Source organism: Amphibalanus amphitrite, unplaced genomic scaffold, assembly GCF_019059575.1.
Source record: "Amphibalanus amphitrite isolate SeventyFive unplaced genomic scaffold, NRLGWU_Aamphi_draft 000360F_arrow, whole genome shotgun sequence".
NCBI lineage: Eukaryota > Metazoa > Arthropoda > Thecostraca > Balanomorpha > Balanidae > Amphibalanus > Amphibalanus amphitrite.
In genome coordinates this window covers 257,413-276,727 of record NW_024881854.1, presented here as the reverse complement: position 1 = coordinate 276,727, position 19,315 = coordinate 257,413, and the positions used below count along the sequence as shown (strand labels likewise).

Below are 19,315 nucleotides of genomic sequence, written 5' to 3'. Positions count from 1 at the left end.
ACCCGCCGTGTCGCTACCGCTATCCCACACCGGGTCTGACAGAGGTGTGACGTCACTCCCACACCCGCCGTGTCGCTACCGCTATCCCACACCGGGTCTGGCAGTGGTGTGACGTCACTCCCACACCCGCCGTGTCGCTACCGCTATCCCACACCGGGTCTGACAGTGGTGTGACGTCACTCCCACACCCGAACTGCTGGTCCGACTGAGTAAACAGGCAGGTCCAGACCGGCCATTCAGTACCGCTCTACCCGCCACTGAGGCTGACCAACTAATAACACGTCATTTACCGCATACCGTATGTTTCAGAGCCTATACTCACGGGGCGGTCAGTGTCCATGGCGCCGCTCAGTGACTGACCAACTAATAACACGTCATTTACCGCATACCGTTTGTTTCAGAGCCTATACTCACGGGGCGGTCAGTGTTCATGGCGCCGCTCAGTGACTGACCAACTAATAACACGTCATTTACCGCATACCGTTTGTTTCAGAGCCTATACTCACGGCGGTCAGTGTCCATGGTGCCTCCCCTGGCCGTGCCGCCGGCGGCTGAGGCGCCGCTCCAGATCCTTCCTCTCCTGGCGGTGTCGGCTCTCCTGCTCCTCCAGCTCCTGGCGGTGTCGTTCACTGAGCTGGAGCTGCTGTCGGCGGTGTCTTTCGCTCGCCTCGAACAGCCTCTGACTGAGACGCCGGTCTTGCCGCTCCTCGTCAGATTCTGCAGCAGATCAGGGCCAATACAATTCACGTCGTTGAACAAGCTGGCCAGAGAAGGACAGAAAGAATATGAGTTCTTGGATCGATGGGAGAGAAGAAAATAAATAAAATTTCGTATCGAACAGAGTCAGGGACACCTCTTAGGGCAAAGGGACAGAGAGAAAATAGAGGGACAAAGCGATTCTGATACAGATCAAACGGAGGTAGAAATCTTTAAAGATAAATTAATTACATTGGGCTCTCGTAAGGATAACATGTGTATTTATTTTGTGAATGTAAGAAAATGAGGACTCAGTATATAAGAAAAATTAGCTCAATTCGGCCAGCTTTCAAAAAGTATTTACAAAACATTGTGAGGGTGTCTTAATAAGGTTCGGGTCAAACAAATCACGTTTTCTTTCCCACGTAAATAGCGTGGGTGCTCAGAAACATTTTGACGTCTGACTGTTTCAATGTAAATTCGACTTCACCATCTGAGTTCTAAGCCTGCCGCTCACCATCCTCGTTGGGGTGTCTCTGTTCCAGCTCTCGTGGCTCTCTCTGGCGTCTCTGTTCCAGCTCTCGTGGCTCTCTCTGGCGTCTCTGTTCCAGCTCTCGTAACTCTCTCTGGCGTCTCTGTTCCAGCTCTCGTGGCTCTCTCTGGCGTCTCTGTTCCAGCTCTCGTGGCTCTCTCTGGCGTCTCTGTTCCAGCTCTCGTGGCTCTCTCTGGCGTCTCTGTTCCAGCTCTCGTGGCTCTCTCTGGTGTCTCTGTTCCAGCTCTCGTGGCTCTCTCTGGCGTCTCTGTTCCAGCTCTCGTGGCTCTCTCTGGCGTCTCTGTTCCAGCTCTCGTGGCTCTCTCTGGCGTCTCTGTTCCAGCTCTCGTAACTCTCTCTGGTGTCTGAGCTCCAGCTCTCGACACTGCTGTTGCAGGGTCTGTAGGAGTTCTTCCCACTGCTTCTGGTGGGAGCGATCCAACTGCCTTAACTGGTCCTCAGACGGCATGTTGATGCATCTGGTGTCCCCCCTGTGCTGCTGATGAAGCTCAATGCGCTCCTCATAGTGACGTTCGTCCAGCTCCTGCCACTCCTTGCCGTGCTCCTGCTCCTGCTGCCGACGCTCCTCTGCGTGTTTCTTGTTCAGACCGCTGCGACTGTGTGCGGCACCTCTCGGTTTCAGCTCCTGACATCGCCCTTGGTTTGGGCGAGGAGGACCATCTGATGGCCGCTCCTCCTCATCGCAGTGCTGCTTCTCGTCTTCGATCTCTCCGTCGCGGTCACCCTGTGGCGAGTCTGGAACACAGCAGGTCAGGCAGAAGTCATATGCTGGGAGGACGGTCGATAGGCGACCAAATCGAAATAAAACTGGATCACTATTCATAGTACAATGTAAAAGACCTTGTGTTATGGCATGCCATTTATCAGCATGGGCAACAGAGTTGCAAAATCTAGTTACTTCGCTCAACATTTTTTTTATGCATTTGTTTTTACGATTCGTTACGATTTGCTCAAAAAGTGATTTTTCATTTTTACGATTTATTCAAATAATGAACACTGCATCGTGCCTCACGGTGATAATGTAACAAATAAGACACTGACTCGCGGTACTGTACATGACTAGAACTGTTCAGTATCAGCGTCATTACTATCGCCATCTAGCCCATGATGTTTGATAAGAACACAGGACGGCAGTCGGTGGACACTGGACAGGGTACCTACTTAGAGTGGTCGGGGTTAGTTTTTTAACCTTCGCCCCAGTGGGGGGGGGGGGGGCATATGTTACCACCCTGTCGCGTTTTTTGCGTGTAAATAAAAAAAAAAACACGGGGCGTAGCGCCGCGCCGCTTGGGGTAGCTTTTGGTACATCAATTTTGGACAATGTGTGAAATTTTTGACCCCAGGTCATGTCAGGTCAGGTCACCAGGTCAAGTTAACTGACCAAGCCTAAAAAAAAGTTTGCGATCATGTCCAGCCTGCAGTGTTTATCAGAAAGGTTTCAAACTTGGTGGATTGCATGATGTTATAGACGCCTACAATTTGTATATCTCGGATTTTTTATATCTGTGACCTAAGGTCAGGTCAGTGTCGTGACCTTACCATTATAAGGCAATGGAGGAAAATGAAAATGTCTCTAGATCCGTGTGTACGCATAGGAACAGTCCAAATATTTCAGAATCACAATGATTTGGACCACCCGTGATGACCAAGGTGTCATTTTTGCTGATAGCCTCTAGAAAGGTCATCCGAGGTCATTTGAGGCTACAAACAGATTTTTGCCAATAACTCTCGATTGGAAAGAGATAGAACGCTGGGGATGGCCTCATTGTGTTTGTCTTGCCGAGACGCATCGATTGATATGCAACATGACCTTTTCCGGTCAGGTCATGACCTTGACCTGAGGTCAAATTTTCAAGTTGACCTTTCAAGGTCAAATTTTAGTTCATTCGACGCGTCTCGGCGAGAGGAACACGATTCTGGCAATAGAAATGTCGTGGTTTTTTTTAGTCGAAAGTTATTGTCGAAAAACACTTTTCGTAAAAACAGCTATTTTTGGAGTTTTTGCCCTCTGGAGGCTAAACCGTTGACCTGAGGTCAATTTTGATGATGACTTTTTCATAAGAAGAGTTAAAAAGCTATCGGTTGCTTTTCCATTCGTTTTTCTAGCTATCATAGTTCCTGAGATAAATGCATGTTTTCTGAGAAATATAATGACATTTGGCAAATTTTGACCTTTGATGACCTCCAGTGACCCCAATATTGTTCTAAGATGAAAATGACCCAGTACTTTCAAACGTACGCATTGAGAGCTATCGACTGCTTTTTACCGCGTCTTCCTAGCCCTCTTAGTTTTTGAGTTAGAGGTGGGTGGTAACATATGCCCCCCCCCCCCACTAGGGCGAAGTTGGCTGAGACCGCCACTGGGGCGGGGGTTAACCCTCGCCCACGCATGCCATTTTTCCACCGTAGAGCGCACATGGAGGGGATGCTATACCCCCGCGCCATTTCGTTCCTGCTGGAGATAGAGCTCCGCGGTAAAAACCAACAGATTTCTTTGGAAGAGACAAATCCAATGGTATCCAATTTTACCTCAATGTGTAGTCATTGACGTTTCAGGTCAGGTCAAACTAAAAAATGTTGCTGTATGGGGTCACCGTTGGATCACGTGCAAAGCAGTGCCCATCATATACCGATGATGCTGCAGTATTGGTGCCAAGCCAGCTAGAACAGCTCTTTGTCACACTATCCGACTAAGTTTTTGCTGACTGGGGTCATTTCAGGTCAGGTTAGGTCAGGGTCAATGTTTTGTGTTTGTATTTCTGTGTTTGTGTCTGTGTATAGTGATGTGTGCACCGATTGGTTTGTGTGTCCCTGTTACATGAGATCATGAATTGAGAAGCTTTTACCAAAAATGCAGTCAAAGAAACTTAACGAAAAGTAAATTCAGCTTGCCTAAAACGCAGTGTTTAAGATGACCTAGGTTCACCTTGAACCTGACCCTGACATCTTTACATCGTTTCATTGACCTTTGGTGACCTCGGTTCACTTTTCAAATTTTACATGCCTCAAGGCCAGTTTTTGGAGCTGAATTCGAATTTAGCAACCATATGAAGATTTACGAAGTAGTTTTGGTGCCTTCGTTACATGTTATGAAGCTGTCAGAGGCGGTTGACACCTACAACGAATACCCGGCAGAACCCCTACTGATTGACCTGACCTGACCTGACCTGACCTGACCTGACCCGACCAGGCCTAAATGCATGAAGACATTATCTTTGATTAAAAAACTAACAGGATATTCGTGATCAGCACCCCGAATAACCCAGAGTAGCCACATTTTACGAAGTTCTAACAGGTCCCGATTTCCCCGACTTTTGGGTCATTGACCTGACCTGGAAGGTCAAACAATGACCTAGGACCTTTAAGTTGGGTATGATCGGCTTCCTCTCGTCACATGCAATACGCTCGTTTTTCCGCGACGCTCTAGCTTGATCAGGGGCGAAACGGCAAGGGTTGGGTCCAACGGACCTCCCCCCTTTTACGTTCGCGGCTGGAAAAACACCAATACGGGCGAGGGTTAACACGCGCAGTGGAAGGGGGGGCGGATTTCGCCCACCCCTCCTGTTTTTCGCCAATAACTCGCGCCGCAAGCAGAATATCAATGTGAAATTTCGGCTACCTGTCCAGAATTGAATTGCGGATCTTCTCGTGCAAGACGTAAGAAAATCGGTTCACAACTTTTCTAGTAATAGCGGTGTAAAGTCAAACATCCTGCCGCCGCGGCGGCGCGGCGGCGCGGCGGCCGGCGCTAGCCGTTACGCGCCGCCTGAATTGTAGACTGTGCCGGGGCGGGACGGTTCCGTCTTTACATCGCGCTCCTTACCGCTGATTATATTAGATTCGCGTCAAATTCGGTGAGAAGACTGAGAAATGTACAGGCAATCATATGGTCAAAGAATTTTGAAAATCGGCCGGTAACAACTTGAGTTATGAGTGTGTAAACACAAAATTGTGATTGCCGCGTTTCCCGCGTCGGCCGATGCCGCTTCAGCCGGCGATATCTTACCCTTAGCAGGCTTCTAACTGCCATATTTATTGTTGGATTATCTAGAAAGTCACCATACTTACTCACAAATGTTTGTTCTTTCGTATAGTGAAAGATTTAAAAAAATCGGCCGGTAACTTTTTGAGTTATCGGCGTGTAAACGCAAAAAAGTCGCTAATATGGCAGATTTGACCACATTTGACCTCATTTGACCTTGAAGATATTGACCTAGGGTCATGAAATTCACACACAACAGAGTTCCCCATGGCCCCCACCTACCCTCCAAATTTCGTCTTTCTAGCTCCAGTGGGAGCTGAGATCTTAGGGGGGGGCGACATCCGCCCCCCCCCTTCCACTGGGCGTAGTACTCGCAACCCTTCCACTGCGCGTGTTAAACGGTGAATGAAATTTGGTCACAAGGTAGTTCTCCGCTGGGGCTACGACCTACAGGGCCGTCATGTCATTGGAGAGCACTACCATGCTCCGCTTTGCGAGTAGTCAGGGCACTTTTAATGAGTGATATCGACTGATGTCAGCCAGCACTCTTTGCTACTTACTTTCTGTGATCGCGTCTGGTGTATGTGTATGTATGCTGGGAGGGGATTGTATGTGTGTAGGGGGACGGCAGTGCGGGTTGAATGCCTGAGGGGGTGGGATGGGAAATTAGATTTTATTGCGACTGCAGCCTAACCCTCGCGGGCCCGGGGGGGGGGCGTTTTTCGCCCCCCCCCCTGGCGAATATTTGCGATAGCTCCCGAACGCTTAGGGATAGGAAAGCGAAACTTTCAGTACCTTTTGTCCCATCAATTTGACATCTTCTGAAGTAAAAAAATTGGACCTAGCCCCCTTGATGACGTCACAAGGTCCATTTTTCTAGACCCCTGCACGGCAAACTTCGGCGTCACAGACGCAAACTTCAAATAGCTGCTAAAAATAGAGTTTTAGAGATAAAGACAAATTACGAGTACGGTTGTGTAGCGTTTGACCTAGAGAAAAATAGAAAAATAGTTTTGGTGACCTGAGGTCAGAGGTCAGGTCAACGACCCCGAATGTGGTTTTAGTTTTTCGCAAATAACTTCGACAAAAATGGTCCTAGAGCTACGGCAGTGGTACCATCGCATTCACCTTGTCAAGCCGCGTCGAATGATATATATTTTGTTCGGAAAAGGTCAAGTTTTATGTTGACCTCATGTGACCTCGAATGACCTCTGGTTGACCTTGACGCATGAAAGGTCGTTTATGATGGATTTGTACCCGCTGATCACGAATCTGGCATCTATTTTCCCCTAAGCCTTCATTTAGAGCTTCCGGATGGCAAAATTGTCTTATTTATTATTACTAACTTGAATTAGTGAAAAAGCCTCTAGCAGGGATACTCTTCAGTGACCTTGACCTTTGAGCAGCCTTGTATCGTAAGAGGAACCACAAATAGGGAACTGATAAGCCTCAAAACATTTTAAAACATCTTGAAAGTTAGCATGCAAGATGTGCGAAAAAGTGCCAAGTTTGAGGTCAATTTTGAGCGTGACCTTGACCTTGACCTTTAATTTTGAGCACATTTTCGGAATCCTCTACGATGGCATTGTCTCAGATTCTCTTCTTTCGTTTTACACCCAATTTTGCTGGTTTGATGCCGCCTGCCGTCCTCTAGAAGGCTTACTTTGAGATCACTACACATGTGCCGGTTTTTGCCTTTGACCTTGACCTCTGACCTTGAAAATTGACCTGAGGTCAAAAATTTTAGGTGCTTTAGAATCGTCTCGTAAGGACCTTTCGTTTGGTATCGCTTTTGTTTCCGTAGCTCCCTTATTTACGGAGTTAGGCAGGGGGGCGAAAAACGCCCCCCCCGGGCTGCGGTGGTTGGGATTACCCCCCGGGCCCGGCCGGGTTAATGTGGGCCTCGGCCTGTGGTTGTTATGAAATAAATAAACAAATAAACAAATAAGCTATCGAATGTCGTTTGAAATTCGAAAATCGGTCGGTAACTTTCCGAGATCTTTGGGAGGGGGTGTGGGGCACGGGTGGCAGGGTCGGTTGACGGCCATACGGGGGTCGGGTTAACCCCACTCAAGCTCACCATATAACAAAAAACAGGCATTTTTGTGGGTGGATAGTGAATCAACGAAAAGGGAAGTCCCCCCCCCCCCCCCAGGCCAATGCGACATGCGAACTGTGAACTGTGCATCCTTCACAATCTTGGATCCCGGTATGGCGGGAAACTCGGCCAATTGGAATGCCCAGATTGGCTGTCATGGCAACGGTTGCCTGGCAACGGCTTGTATCGGGGAGCGGAGGGAGGGAGCAGATGGAAATGCCGGCGAAAACGGATTCTTGTGTGTTCATGTGGCATCAGCTCTAAATAGGTATGAGAAGATGTGAACGTGATTGAGAGCGAAGATCAGAAAGACGGCCTTCAGGAATTTGGGACACAACTCGGTCACGATACCTACGACATACGTAAACAGTAAAGTAAATACTCGAAAATATTATAGGTATAGCTTCATTCATCCCTAGTAATAATAATAAATTAGGTATAGGTGTAAGTTTCATGGAATATGAGTGACACAATTGTTCTTATCTTAATGTGTTATTGCATTTTGTGTTATTTTTTTATTTTTCGCCTTAGATTCTGTTGCCATAGTGACCGCTTGTGCAAGTAGGTACTTTTTATTACAAAAAAGCAAGACTTATATTTCGTCATGACAGAGGGTAAGCTATCTACATAGGCGTGGAAACCCGCGCAGTGTGGGGGGGCAGTGGGGCAGCTTGCCCCCACAATTCTGGGGGCGTGGGGGCGGTGCCGCGGTGCCCCCACAACTTTGAGACGGAATATCGCACTTTGTATGCAAATGTGTTCTTTTTTTGTTGAAAGGGTCAAGGGATGAGAAATAAGAAGCCAAAAAAACGATGAGAAAACTAGATTTCGGGGCACCCTAGGTTGACCTCTATTAACCCGCGCCCCGCTGGGCTATTCAGCCATACGCGCCCTGCTGGGGGGGGGGGCAGATTCTGCCCCCCTGTCTAACTTCCGAACCGATGGTCGTAGAAAGACGGGGAAAACGGCAATCGAAAGCTCTCAACAAGGCGGATCTTAAGAGCCCAAATTTTTTTGCTTAAGTAGGTCAGAGGTCAGGTCAAGGTCAGGTCAAGGGTACAAAATGCAAGTTTCTACAGTATCGGCCTTGCACCGTAGTAGCCGAAGAATGGACTGAGACTGATTGCCCAAAACGTGTTCTTAGACTACCAAGACAATATTCGTTGCACACAATGTCATTCAAAGGTCAAGGTCAAGGTCAGGTCAGGTCAGGTCAGGTCACCAAAAACAAAATATAGAAAAGGGCATGTGCGACACATGTTTTATGGGTCATTTTACTCATGGAATTCAATAGGCACACTCAATAAGTGATATGGACCACCTCTGGATGAATTTCAGGTCGAGGTCAGGTCAAGGTCAGGTCAAGTGAGGTCAAATTTTGAAGTTGGTTGTTAAGGCCTAAAAAGGTGTCTATCCGATGCAGTTTTTCACGGCGAATCGAATGGTGCTATTTTTATTTCCGTGCGAGGTCTAGAACTTCCAAAAAAATCATTTTTCAAAATTTTTGTGTGTCGTGTCGTCATAAAATTTTGAATAACTCCCACATTTTTGAACCGATTCTTCTAAAAATTGGTATGTAGGTGCACATAGACCACTTCTTTGACATATATTCCGTTTTTTTTCGATAAACTCAGAATTTTGGATTTTATAAATATTTTCCAAAAAAAAGTCAGTTTTTTGGAAAAATTTTGGCCAAAATCCAAAATTTTCAAAAAACCGAGATAGCCATTTGATAGACAAAGTAGAATCACGTATAACTTTTTTGTTACGTCTTGATTCCTTTAAAAATGAAGAAGTTAGCGGCGTTTGAAATTTTGCCATTTTTTAGGCGAAAATGGCGAACATGACGTCACTAAAACGTCAATTTCTCAAAAATTTTCCGACGGATTTCGCTCAAATTTTCAGGGAACGTGTCAAATTGATGTATGATAAGGTACTGAAAGTTTGACGTCGCTGGCGTAACGTGTTTAGAAGTTTTTTGCGAAAAACGGGAGGGGGGGCAGATTCTGCCCCCCCCAGCGGGGCGCGGGTTAACCCGCGCCCCGTTGGGGGGGGGCATTTTGGCCCCCCCTGTTATTTTTCCTGAATAGCAAGAAAACGGCGGCGCGCAGTGCCGCTAAATTTTTAGTACCTTCCCGGGCATCAATTTAACACCTTCACACCAAATTTCAAGTCTTAGGTCACCTTAGGTCAGGAGTTATTGAGGTTAAACTGAGGTCATGTTCGAGCAAAAATGAGCAAAAAACATCCAATCTTGAAACGCTCACTTAACCTTCGCCCCAGTGGGGGGGGGGCATATGTTACCACCCTGTCGCGTTTTTCGCGTGTGAATAAAAAACCGCGGCGCGTAGCGCCGCGCCGCTTGGGGTAGCTTTTGGTACATCAATTTTGGAAAATGTGTGAAATTTTTGACTCCAGGTCATGTCAGGTCAGGTCACCAGGTCAAGTTAACTGACCAAGCCTTAAAAAAAGTTTGCAATCATGTCCAGCCTGCAGTGTTTGTCAGAAAGGTTTTAAACTTGGTGGATTGCATGCTGTTATGGGAGCCTACAATTTGTATATCTCGGATTTTTTATATCCGTGACCCAAGGTCAGGTCAGTGGCATGACCTTTCCATTACAAGTCAATGGAGAAAAATGAAAATGCCTCTAGATCCGTGTGTACGCATAGGAACAGTCCAAATATTTCAGAATCACAATGATTTAGTCCACTCGTGATGACCAAGGTGTCATTTTTGCTGATAGCCTCTAGAAAGGTCATCCGAGGTCATTTGAGGCTACAAACAGTTTTTTGCCAATAACTCGCGATTGGAAAGAGATATAACGCTGGGGATGGTCTCATTGTGTTTGTCTTGTTGAGACGCATCGACTGATATGCAACATGACCTTTTCCGGTCAGGTCATGACCTTGACCAGAGGTCAAATTTTTAAGTTGACCTTTCAAGGTCAAATTATAGTTCATTCGACGCGTCACGGTGAGGGGAACACGATTCTGGCGATAGAAATGTCGTGGCTTTTTGTAGTCGAAAGTTATTGTCGAAAAACACTTTTCGTAAAAACAGCTATTTTTGGAGTTTTTGCCCTCTGGAGGCTAAACCGTTTACCTGACGACAATATTGATAATGACCTTTTCAAAAGAAAAGTTCAAAATCTATCGATTGCTTTTCCATGCGTTTTTCTAGCTACCATAGTTCCTGAGATAGCGGCATGTTTTCTGAAAAATATAATGACAATTGGCAAATTTTGACCTTTGATGACCTCTGGTGACCCCAATATTGCTCTAAGGTGAAAAATGACCGAAATACATTCAAACGTACGTATTGAGAGCTATCGACTGCTTTTTACCGCGTCTTTCTAGCCCTCTTAGTTTTTAAGTTAGAGGTGGGTGGTAACATATGCCCCCCCTCACTAGGGCGAAGTTGGCCGAGACCGCCACTGGGGCGCGGGTTAATCTACAGTTATCAAGCAATTTCAAAGTTCTTTATATGGTCTAGTAGAGAAAAAGCGGCGCTACAAAACTGCTATCTCTGATTTTCAAAATTTTGGGTTTTTGACCAAAAAGAAATTCAAATTAAAAAAAAATGAAAAAAATCAAAAAAAATCCGAATTTCGAAAACACCGGAATATATGTGATAGTCCCTGCGCTCTTCTATATACATACCAAATTTCAGATCGATATCTCGTTTTTTGGCCAAGTTATAGCGAAAAAACTGTTAACCCTCGCCCTGGCAGGGCATTTTTCATAACACGGCCTGGCAGGGGGGGGGGTCGATGCGACCCCCCCCCCTCGCGATTGGCTCCTATGGCACCTAGAAACACCAAATTTGGTAGGTAGGTGGGCCCTCTGGAGTTCTCGGCCCTGTGCAAATTTGGTTGCTCTAGGTCAATATTTAGGGGGGTTTTGGGGGGGTATAAATGCAAAAATTTCGCTAAAAACAGGTCAAAAGTTTTTCGCTTATAACTTTTGATCTAATTAAGATAGAGCAAAAAGAAAAGCACCAGTGAACTCAGCACGTCAAGGCGCGTCGAATGATATACTTTATAGCTTGCTTAAGTGTACTTAAAGTTTTTCTTAAATTTTAAGTAAACTTAAATTAATAAATTAAGTTAAAGTTAACCAAATTGCATCATATCGCATATTATTCGATTCGGCTGATCACCAGGAACACAATGATACCATTTTTTAAGCTCTAGCGTCATTATGTGTCAAGTTATTGGCAAAAACGTCATTTTTCCTCAGTTGACCTCATTTGACCTGACCCATGGATAAGTACACCAAACAAAGAAACACCAAGTGACCTGCTGTTCAGTACTGTGGTTTCAAAGCACAAAAGTGATAGAACAAAGCGGATATCTCCAGTATTTTCCGAATTTAGTATTTTCCCATAGGCTTAACATTACGACGTAATGACCTCTAACTGACCTCAGGTCAGTGACCTCAAAAAACCCGAACTATATGCTATACAACTCGGTGAACTTAGCACATCCTGAAAGTTTGAAGGAAATCAGTGCAAAACTGTGAGTTGGACAGGTGCAAAAAGAAAATTGAAATTTGACCATGACCTTGTACCGGTTTTTCTGACCTGGTGACCTGACCCAAGGTCACCCGGACCTGAAATTTTCAGGTCATATGTAAAAAGGTTGCCCCATAGGCTGTGCCAAATTTGGCGGCGCTGCGCGCCGCCGTTTTCACGCTATCTCCGAAAAACCTTAGGGGGGGGTCGCATCGACCCCCCCCCTGCCAGGGCGAGGGTTAAAAATGATGACGTCAAATTTTTGAACTCGATTTTTAGCGATTCTAGACCACATACCTACGGCAAAATAAAGACCATCATTGAACTCCCCGTGACGAGCCTCATCGATTCGATACCCATTTTATGCAAAAATATCAGCTTTGAAATTTGACCTAATTTGACCTGACCTTGACCTGACCTTGACCTTACCTTGACCTTACCTTGACCTGACCTTGACCAAAACGTGACCTAAGCTGGCCCCAAAGGCTGCCTGACCCACATAATCGCATTTGTCATGTAAAATGAACCATAAAACATGTATCACACGACACTTTCATATTGTGACCCCCCAGTGACCTGACCTCTGTGACCTGACCTGGTATCAGTGACCTCAAATAGCAAAATATGTGTTTGAAGAACATTTCCCCATCGATGATTTTCAATGAAATGCATTTTACTCGATTTTACAACGCATTTCTTGAAATGCCTGTAAACGGTGAAAATTGGACCTTTGACCTGACCTGTGACGTCATCAGCTTGACCTAGGTCAATAAAATTGGGTCACAAGGTAGTTCCCTGATAGGGCTATCTAACACCGTTTGCCGCTTGTCGCTAGGTTGCGTGGTTCTCGAGATCTTAGGGGGGGGGGGGCAAAATGCCCCCCAACAGGGCGCGTTGCTCGGCAGAGCCCAACGGGGCGCGGGTTAAAAAGTGTGCCCCCCCAGTCTGAAAGTAGTTCCCGCGCCACTGGTTATCCAAATGATTCGTATAACCCACACCCCGTGGCCCGTGGGCCGTAGGGCTATCGCCGGACAATGCCACCCGTAGGGGGGGGGGGCTGTTTTGCCCCTGAACCCTCGCTAGTCCTATAGGTCCGGCGAGTGTTGGTTTTCTACATTTTCGCCGGCCGAAGGGCCGGTGTTATTCCTACATATTCGCCGGCCGCCGGTGTTACGACCCCCCCCCCCCGCCGTTTCGACCCTGATAAGCTGATGGAGCTAGAGCGGCGCGGAAAGAACGAACGTGTGCGCCGTTACGAGGCACATCGACTGGAAGGTCTCAGGTGAACCGGGGACCTCTGAGCTCAGGTCAAGTGACCCGGGCACAGGACCAGTTTTTCGTTAACAACTTCGAAAAAACGGTCGCAGAGCCGCGATTTTGGCATCATCGTGCTCGCCTCGCTCAGGCGGGTCGAATGGTATACTTTTTGTTCGGGTAAGGTCAATTTAAGGTGCTCACCTCGGGTCAAGGTCAGGTCAGTGCCCCATTGAGTCCATTGGTGATTTTCCCGGCTCGCTAGGTCCATTTGACCGAGATTTATTTACGAAAAACCCTTATGACCCAAGTGACGCCATTAATAATAAAAATGTGTGGGTGGGGGACGGCACCCAACGACTAATAGTTTTTTTTTTGCCGAAAACGGGGCGATAGAGAGCTGAAACTTGTGTTACGTGACCTTTGATCCAAGCCGCATTTTGTGACACCAACTGCATTTTCGGATCACATCAGATCACTGACTTATGACGTCATAATTGAACCTCTGCACGGTCGTCAGATGTCGCAACTTCACAACGCTCTCAGTGCCAGAGGAGCTTTCACAGGGGGATGGAACTTACAGGACCTATGTAGTATCCTCCAGAGGTCTCACATCCTGTATATCGGATCTTTTTTTTTAACACTCGCTCCGACGGGGGTCTGCGCCAACTTCGTACCGACGGGGGGGGCGGATGACCGCCCCCCTCCCCCCCTGAGATCTCGAGAACGAAGCAAGATAGCGAGTAGCGACAAGCGGTAAACGGCATCGGATACGTACGTACGGACAAGGTTTACAATTTTTACAAAGGTCATTTTCAGGTCAGGTCAAAGATGACGTGACAAGGGTCAAAGTCAAAATGGCGGCGCTAGATATGGATAGAGTTTTTCTCGAATAACTTTCGAATTAGACAAGATAGGAACAAACTAATGGCATCATCGTGATCCACTCGTCAATCCGCATCGAATGATATATATGTTGTCCTCGAAAGGTCAAGGTCAAAGGTTGACCTCAGGTCACGTGACCTCAAGGTCATCATGTATGTCATTCGATGCGTCTTGTCGAGCTGAACACAATGAGACCATCCGCGCGGCTGTATCTTGTTCCTGTACGGAGTTATTGGCAAAAAACCGCTGGTGACCTTTGATGACGTCACATGACCTTACAGCTGCCCAACAGCAAAACTGACCTCAAGGTAGTGAAGGTTGATCGTATATGAAGTCGTGCATGGTATATGGGGCCATTCCGACCCATTTTAGTGGTAAAAACAGGGAGTTGATTTTTCCCCCATTGACTTATAATGGGGAGGTCGCGAAATTGACCTGACCTTAGGTCACCGATATAAAAATTCCGAGATATACAAATTGTAGATACTAATAACCTTATAACATCCTGCGACATTCAAAGGCCTCTGACATCTACTGTAGCTCTGTCACGGTGACAAAGTTGCAAAAAAGTGACTTGAGGTTGGGTCATTCAAAGTGACCTGGTGACCTGACCTTAAAAGTTAGGAGGTGCAAAATTGCACACCATGTGTAAAATTAATAAGAGAATAGTCGTACTAAATTTCGCGGCGCTACGCGCCGCGGTTTTCCCGCTATTCGCGAAAAACCTCAGGGGGGCGGATATCCGCCCCCCGTCGGTGCGCGTGTTAAGGTCACATGAGTTCAGGTCGGTCACAAGACCTCACCATTAGCTGAGTCAATGTCAATACCTAAGTCAATGGGGAAAAATTAAAACTGCTATTTTGACGCCGCGAACGATGTCACATTAACTTTACACGCGCCCCAGTGGCAGTCTCAGCCAACTTCGCCCTAGTGGGGGGGGGGGGGGGCATATGTTACCACCCACCTCTAACTCAAAAACTAAGAGGGCTAGAAAGACGCGGTTAAAAGCTTTCGATAGCTCTTAACCTTCCAGGCGGTTGGGGGGCATTTTTTTGCCCCCCTTTAGTTTTTTCGATATATCTCGAGAACCGCTGCGCCGATCGTCACCAAACTTTCAGTACCCTCCCGGGAGCAGCTAGCGCACATGGTGACTAAAAATTTTTACAAAGGCTATGATAGGTTGGCCGCTAATGACGTCAGAGTGACGTCATTTTTGCCATTTTCGACCCAAAAAAAGGTTTCGCGGGAAGAGCTATCAGGCCTACAGCTTTAAAGATACAGAAAATGTGTCAGTTATAAAAGGTGTGAAATTAAAAGGGCTACAAATTGCTATTTCGGTTTTTCGAATTTTTTGGATTTTGACCCCCAAAAATCAAAAAATAGATTTTTTGAATATAATAGCCAAAAAATCCAAAAAGTTTTTTGAATTTCGAACAAAACTGGAATACATGTGATAGCCCCTACAGCCTTCTATCTACATACCAAATTTGAGATCGATAGCTCTTTTTTTGGCCAAGTTATAGCGAAAAAACTGTTCAAAATTGATGACGTCAAGTTTCAAACTCAATTTTTAGCAATTCTAGACCTCGTAGCGCAAAACAAAGACCATCATTAGACTCCCCGTGACGAGCTGCATCGAATCGATACCCATTTTATGCAAAAATATCAACTTTGAAATTTGACCTTTTTGACCTGACCTTGACCTGACCTCCACCAGAAAGTGACCTAAACCGTACCTGATGGTCTTATAACCAACACCATTGAGTTGGAAATGAGAAACTGGCCATAAAACATGCATCACATAACCTTAGTAAAGTTGGGCTCATGTGGTGACCCTTGGTGACCTTTGGTGACCTGACCTGTGACCTGACCTGGTATGACCAGTGACCTCTAATAGCAACATATGTACTAGACAACTGACGCCTTATCGCTGATTTTCGACAAAATGCGTTTTACTCGGTGTTATAGCGCTTTCCCTAGAAGCCCCGTGAACGGTGAAACATTTTATCTTTGACCTGACCTGTGACGTCATCGGTGACTCTGAGGTCAATGAAATTTGGTTTCTCTCGACAAATTTGACAGGGCTATCGAACGCCGTTTGAATTTTCCGGATCCGTCCAGTAGTTTCGGAGATACGGGGGGGGGACAAAAAAGTGCCCCCCCCCCCCACCGCGCGGAAGGTGGCTGGTAGGCCCATCGCCTGCCGGGTTAATGGCGTACGTTTGAAAGTATTTCAGTCATTTTTCATCTTAGAGCAATATTGGGGTCACCAGAGGTCATCAAAGGTCAAAATTTGCCAATGGTCATAATATTTTTCAAAAAACATGCCGTTACCTCAGGAACTATGGTAGCTAGAAAAACGTATGGAAAAGCAATCGATAGCTCTTGAACTTTTCTTTTGAAAAGGTTATTATCAAAATTGACCTCAGGTTAACGGTTTAGCCTCCAGTGGGCAAAAACTCAAAAAACAAAAACAAAAATAGCTGTTTTTACGAAGTGTTTTTCGACACTAACTTTCGACAACAAAAATGCACGACATTTCGATTGCCAGAATCGTGTTCCTTTCGCTGAGACGCGTCGAATGAACTATAATTTGACCTTGAAAGGTCAACTTGAAAATTTGACCTCAGGTCAAGGTCATGACCTGACCGGAAAAGGTCATGTTGCATATCAGTCGATGCGTCTCGGCAAGACAAACACAATGAGACCATCCCCAGCGTTCTATCTCTTTTCCTTCGCGAGTTATTGGCAAAAATTTGTTTGTAGCCTCAAATGACCTCGGATGACCTTTCTAGAGGCTGTCAGCAAAAATGACACCTTAGTCATCACGGGTGGTCCAAATCATTGTGATTCTGAAATATTTGGACTGTTCCTATGCGTACACACGGATCTAGAGGCATTTTTATTTTTCTCCATTGACTTGTAATGGAAAGGTCACGCCACTGACCTGACCTTAGGTCACGGATATAAAAAATCCGAGACATACAAATTGTAGGCGCCCATAACAGCATGCAATCCACCATGTTTAAAACCTTTCTGACAAACACTGCAGGCTGGACATGATTGCAAATTTTATTTTTAGGCTTGGTCAGTTAACTTCACCTGGTGACCTGACCTGACATGAGCTGGGGTCAAAAATTTCACACATTGTCCGAAATTGATGTACCAAAAGCTACCCCAAGTGGTGGTTTTTTATTCAATCGCAAAAAACGCGACAGGGTGGTAACATATGCCCCCCCCCCCCCCCACTGGGGCGAAGGCTAACCACATGGAATCGTGATTTCATGCACTCCTTGCAAGTTGCAATGCTTCACTTTTGTATTGTTAACCTTGCGTGACGTCATTTATGACGTCACTAGGGTCATAATAGTTGTTCGTCAATAACTCCTGATCAAATTGAGCTAGCGAGCTCCTAGGTCATCGGGTGACCTTCCAGGTCAGTTCAATTACCTGAAAATCGGGAAAATCGGGACCTGTTAGAAAGTCGTAAAGTTTGGCTGCTATGGGGTTTTACGGGGTGCTGATCACGAATATCGTGTTAGTTTTGATCAGAGATGATGTCTAAGCATTTAGACCAGGTCGGGTCGGGTCAGGTCAGGTCAGGTCAACCGGTAGGGGTCGTGGCGGGTATTCGTAGTACCTGTCATCCGCCTCTGACAGCTTCGTAACATGTTACGAATGCACCAAAACTACTTCGTAAATGTTCAAATGGTTGCTAAATTCGAAATCAGCTCCAAAAACTAGCCTAGAAACATGTAAAACTCGAAAAGTGAAACGAGGTCACCAAAGGTCAATGACCTGACCTGACCTTCAGGTGACCTTGACATCCACCCTGATGCATGCATGCATCAGGGGATGCATGCATCATGGGAGCAACATCAAATCACATGTTTGAACGTTTGAAACCCCGAAAAGCTTGCAAACGCGCGGCTAATGCGAGCCGACATACTCGCACGCCGAATCGCGATTCCGGCCAAACATGGTCTCGGAAAGTAGGTCACAGGTCAAAGGTCATTTGAGTCAGGGTCATAAAATTTTTAGCGTAGGTGTAAAATTGATCGATGCGAGATTGCTGAAAGTTTCGTCGCGATCGGCCTCTTTTTACGCGAGTTATTTGCGAAAAACCTTAGGGGGTTGCATCAACCCCCTTCCCCCTGTGCCGGCGAGGGTTAATAAGGGGTACTAATCGCTGCGTCTCGTAACGGCGCACACGCTCGTTTTTCCTGCGACGCTCGCCTCTAGCTCTATTAGGGGAGAAACGGCGGGGGGGTCATACCCTACCCCCCCCCCCCCCCCCGCTCGGCCGCCGCGTATGTAGAAAACCAATAGGTCCGGCGAGGGTTAAAGAACATCGAGCACGGTCCATTCCTGGCCACTCAACGGAGAATGGCTCAGTCTCAGATAGGGAACGCAACTGACGAGCTTGTTTCTCTTTTTCAGAAACAGACCGTAGTAGCCTCTTACCAGGTACCATTAGACTCTCAGGGGCAGTATCAATTCACCTAACGGAGGCATCTCGCCGGCCGCTTGGTGTCAACGATCCGGATAGCGCCTTACAGGTAAGGAGCACAGGAGTACCTACAAAAATACTTTCTTGACCTCACACACCACAACTTTGATTAGTTTCACCCCTGCAACGTCATCTTTGCACTGACTTGAAAGAGAAAAATAAAAACCGTGTAAAAATTGCAGATACCAACCGAATGTATCCCATACGTTTACCGCTTGTCGCTAGCCTCAGTCTGAATCGTTTTCGAGATCCTAAGGGGGAGAGGGGGGTCTATCGCCCTTCTGTGCAAAGTTGTCCCAGAGTCAATTTTTGTCAAACCACTTTGAGATATGCAAGACTCTGAGTTGTCCATAACGATGACCTCAACATGAGCTAACGATGCATGTTTGTTGTTTTGTTCGTTTCTTGATTTGTTTCCTATTTGTCCATCCCAGAAATGACAATAATTGCTCACTCAGCTGCACGTTTCGGTCACACTGACATGTTTTTGTTGTTTCTGTTCGCAGCTCGACTCTGGTGTTTCTGAGACTGATGTGGACATTTCAGTCGGTTCCATATTTTGATGTCGGCCCTATATCTCACTGTCATCTCACGGCATATTCCGGCACCGCCACCGACGGCAGCAGATGGGTATCTTGGACAGGATGAAGTCTGACTCTATTCAAACGTTATAATTGTACTTAGCACAATAAATGTACTTTTCATCTGCTGAATCTAGTTTCGTTGAACCATTTTATTTCCTATTGCAAATATCCTGGCTACCTATAGCTAATCTGAAACGCAAACATGAGAAATAATTAATAATCAATGCAGCAGCTGAAAAT

The 19,315-nt window shown here is 46.3% G+C and overlaps 1 protein-coding gene and 1 long non-coding RNA gene across 2 annotated transcripts; one reads left to right on the top strand and one right to left on the bottom strand.

Annotated features, from left to right (window-relative positions):
- Nucleotides 1-507: 507 nt before the first annotated feature.
- On the bottom strand, nt 508-2,306 carry LOC122389503 (trichohyalin-like). The gene is made up of 3 exons (XM_043381617.1): nt 2,291-2,306; nt 1,214-1,984; nt 508-717 (listed from the first exon to the last, which is right to left on the bottom strand). Exons 1-3 carry the CDS (start codon nt 2,304-2,306, stop codon nt 512-514), a joined length of 993 nt encoding a protein of 330 aa, XP_043237552.1. The 3' UTR covers nt 508-511.
- Nucleotides 2,307-7,533: 5,227 nt separating this feature from the next.
- LOC122389494 lies at nt 7,534-19,141 on the top strand. The gene is made up of 3 exons (XR_006257984.1): nt 7,534-7,943; nt 18,422-18,540; nt 18,998-19,141. It is a non-coding gene; the product is annotated as an uncharacterized LOC122389494 (long non-coding RNA).
- The last annotated feature ends 174 nt before the right edge of the window (nt 19,142-19,315 follow it).

Bases quoted from the DNA above. Each gene is read 5' to 3' on its own strand.
- LOC122389503 (XM_043381617.1), bottom strand. The intron at 718-1,213 runs GTGAGCGGCAGG...GATCTGCTGCAG, and splicing joins GAGACACCCCAACGAGGATG to AATCTGACGAGGAGCGGCAA.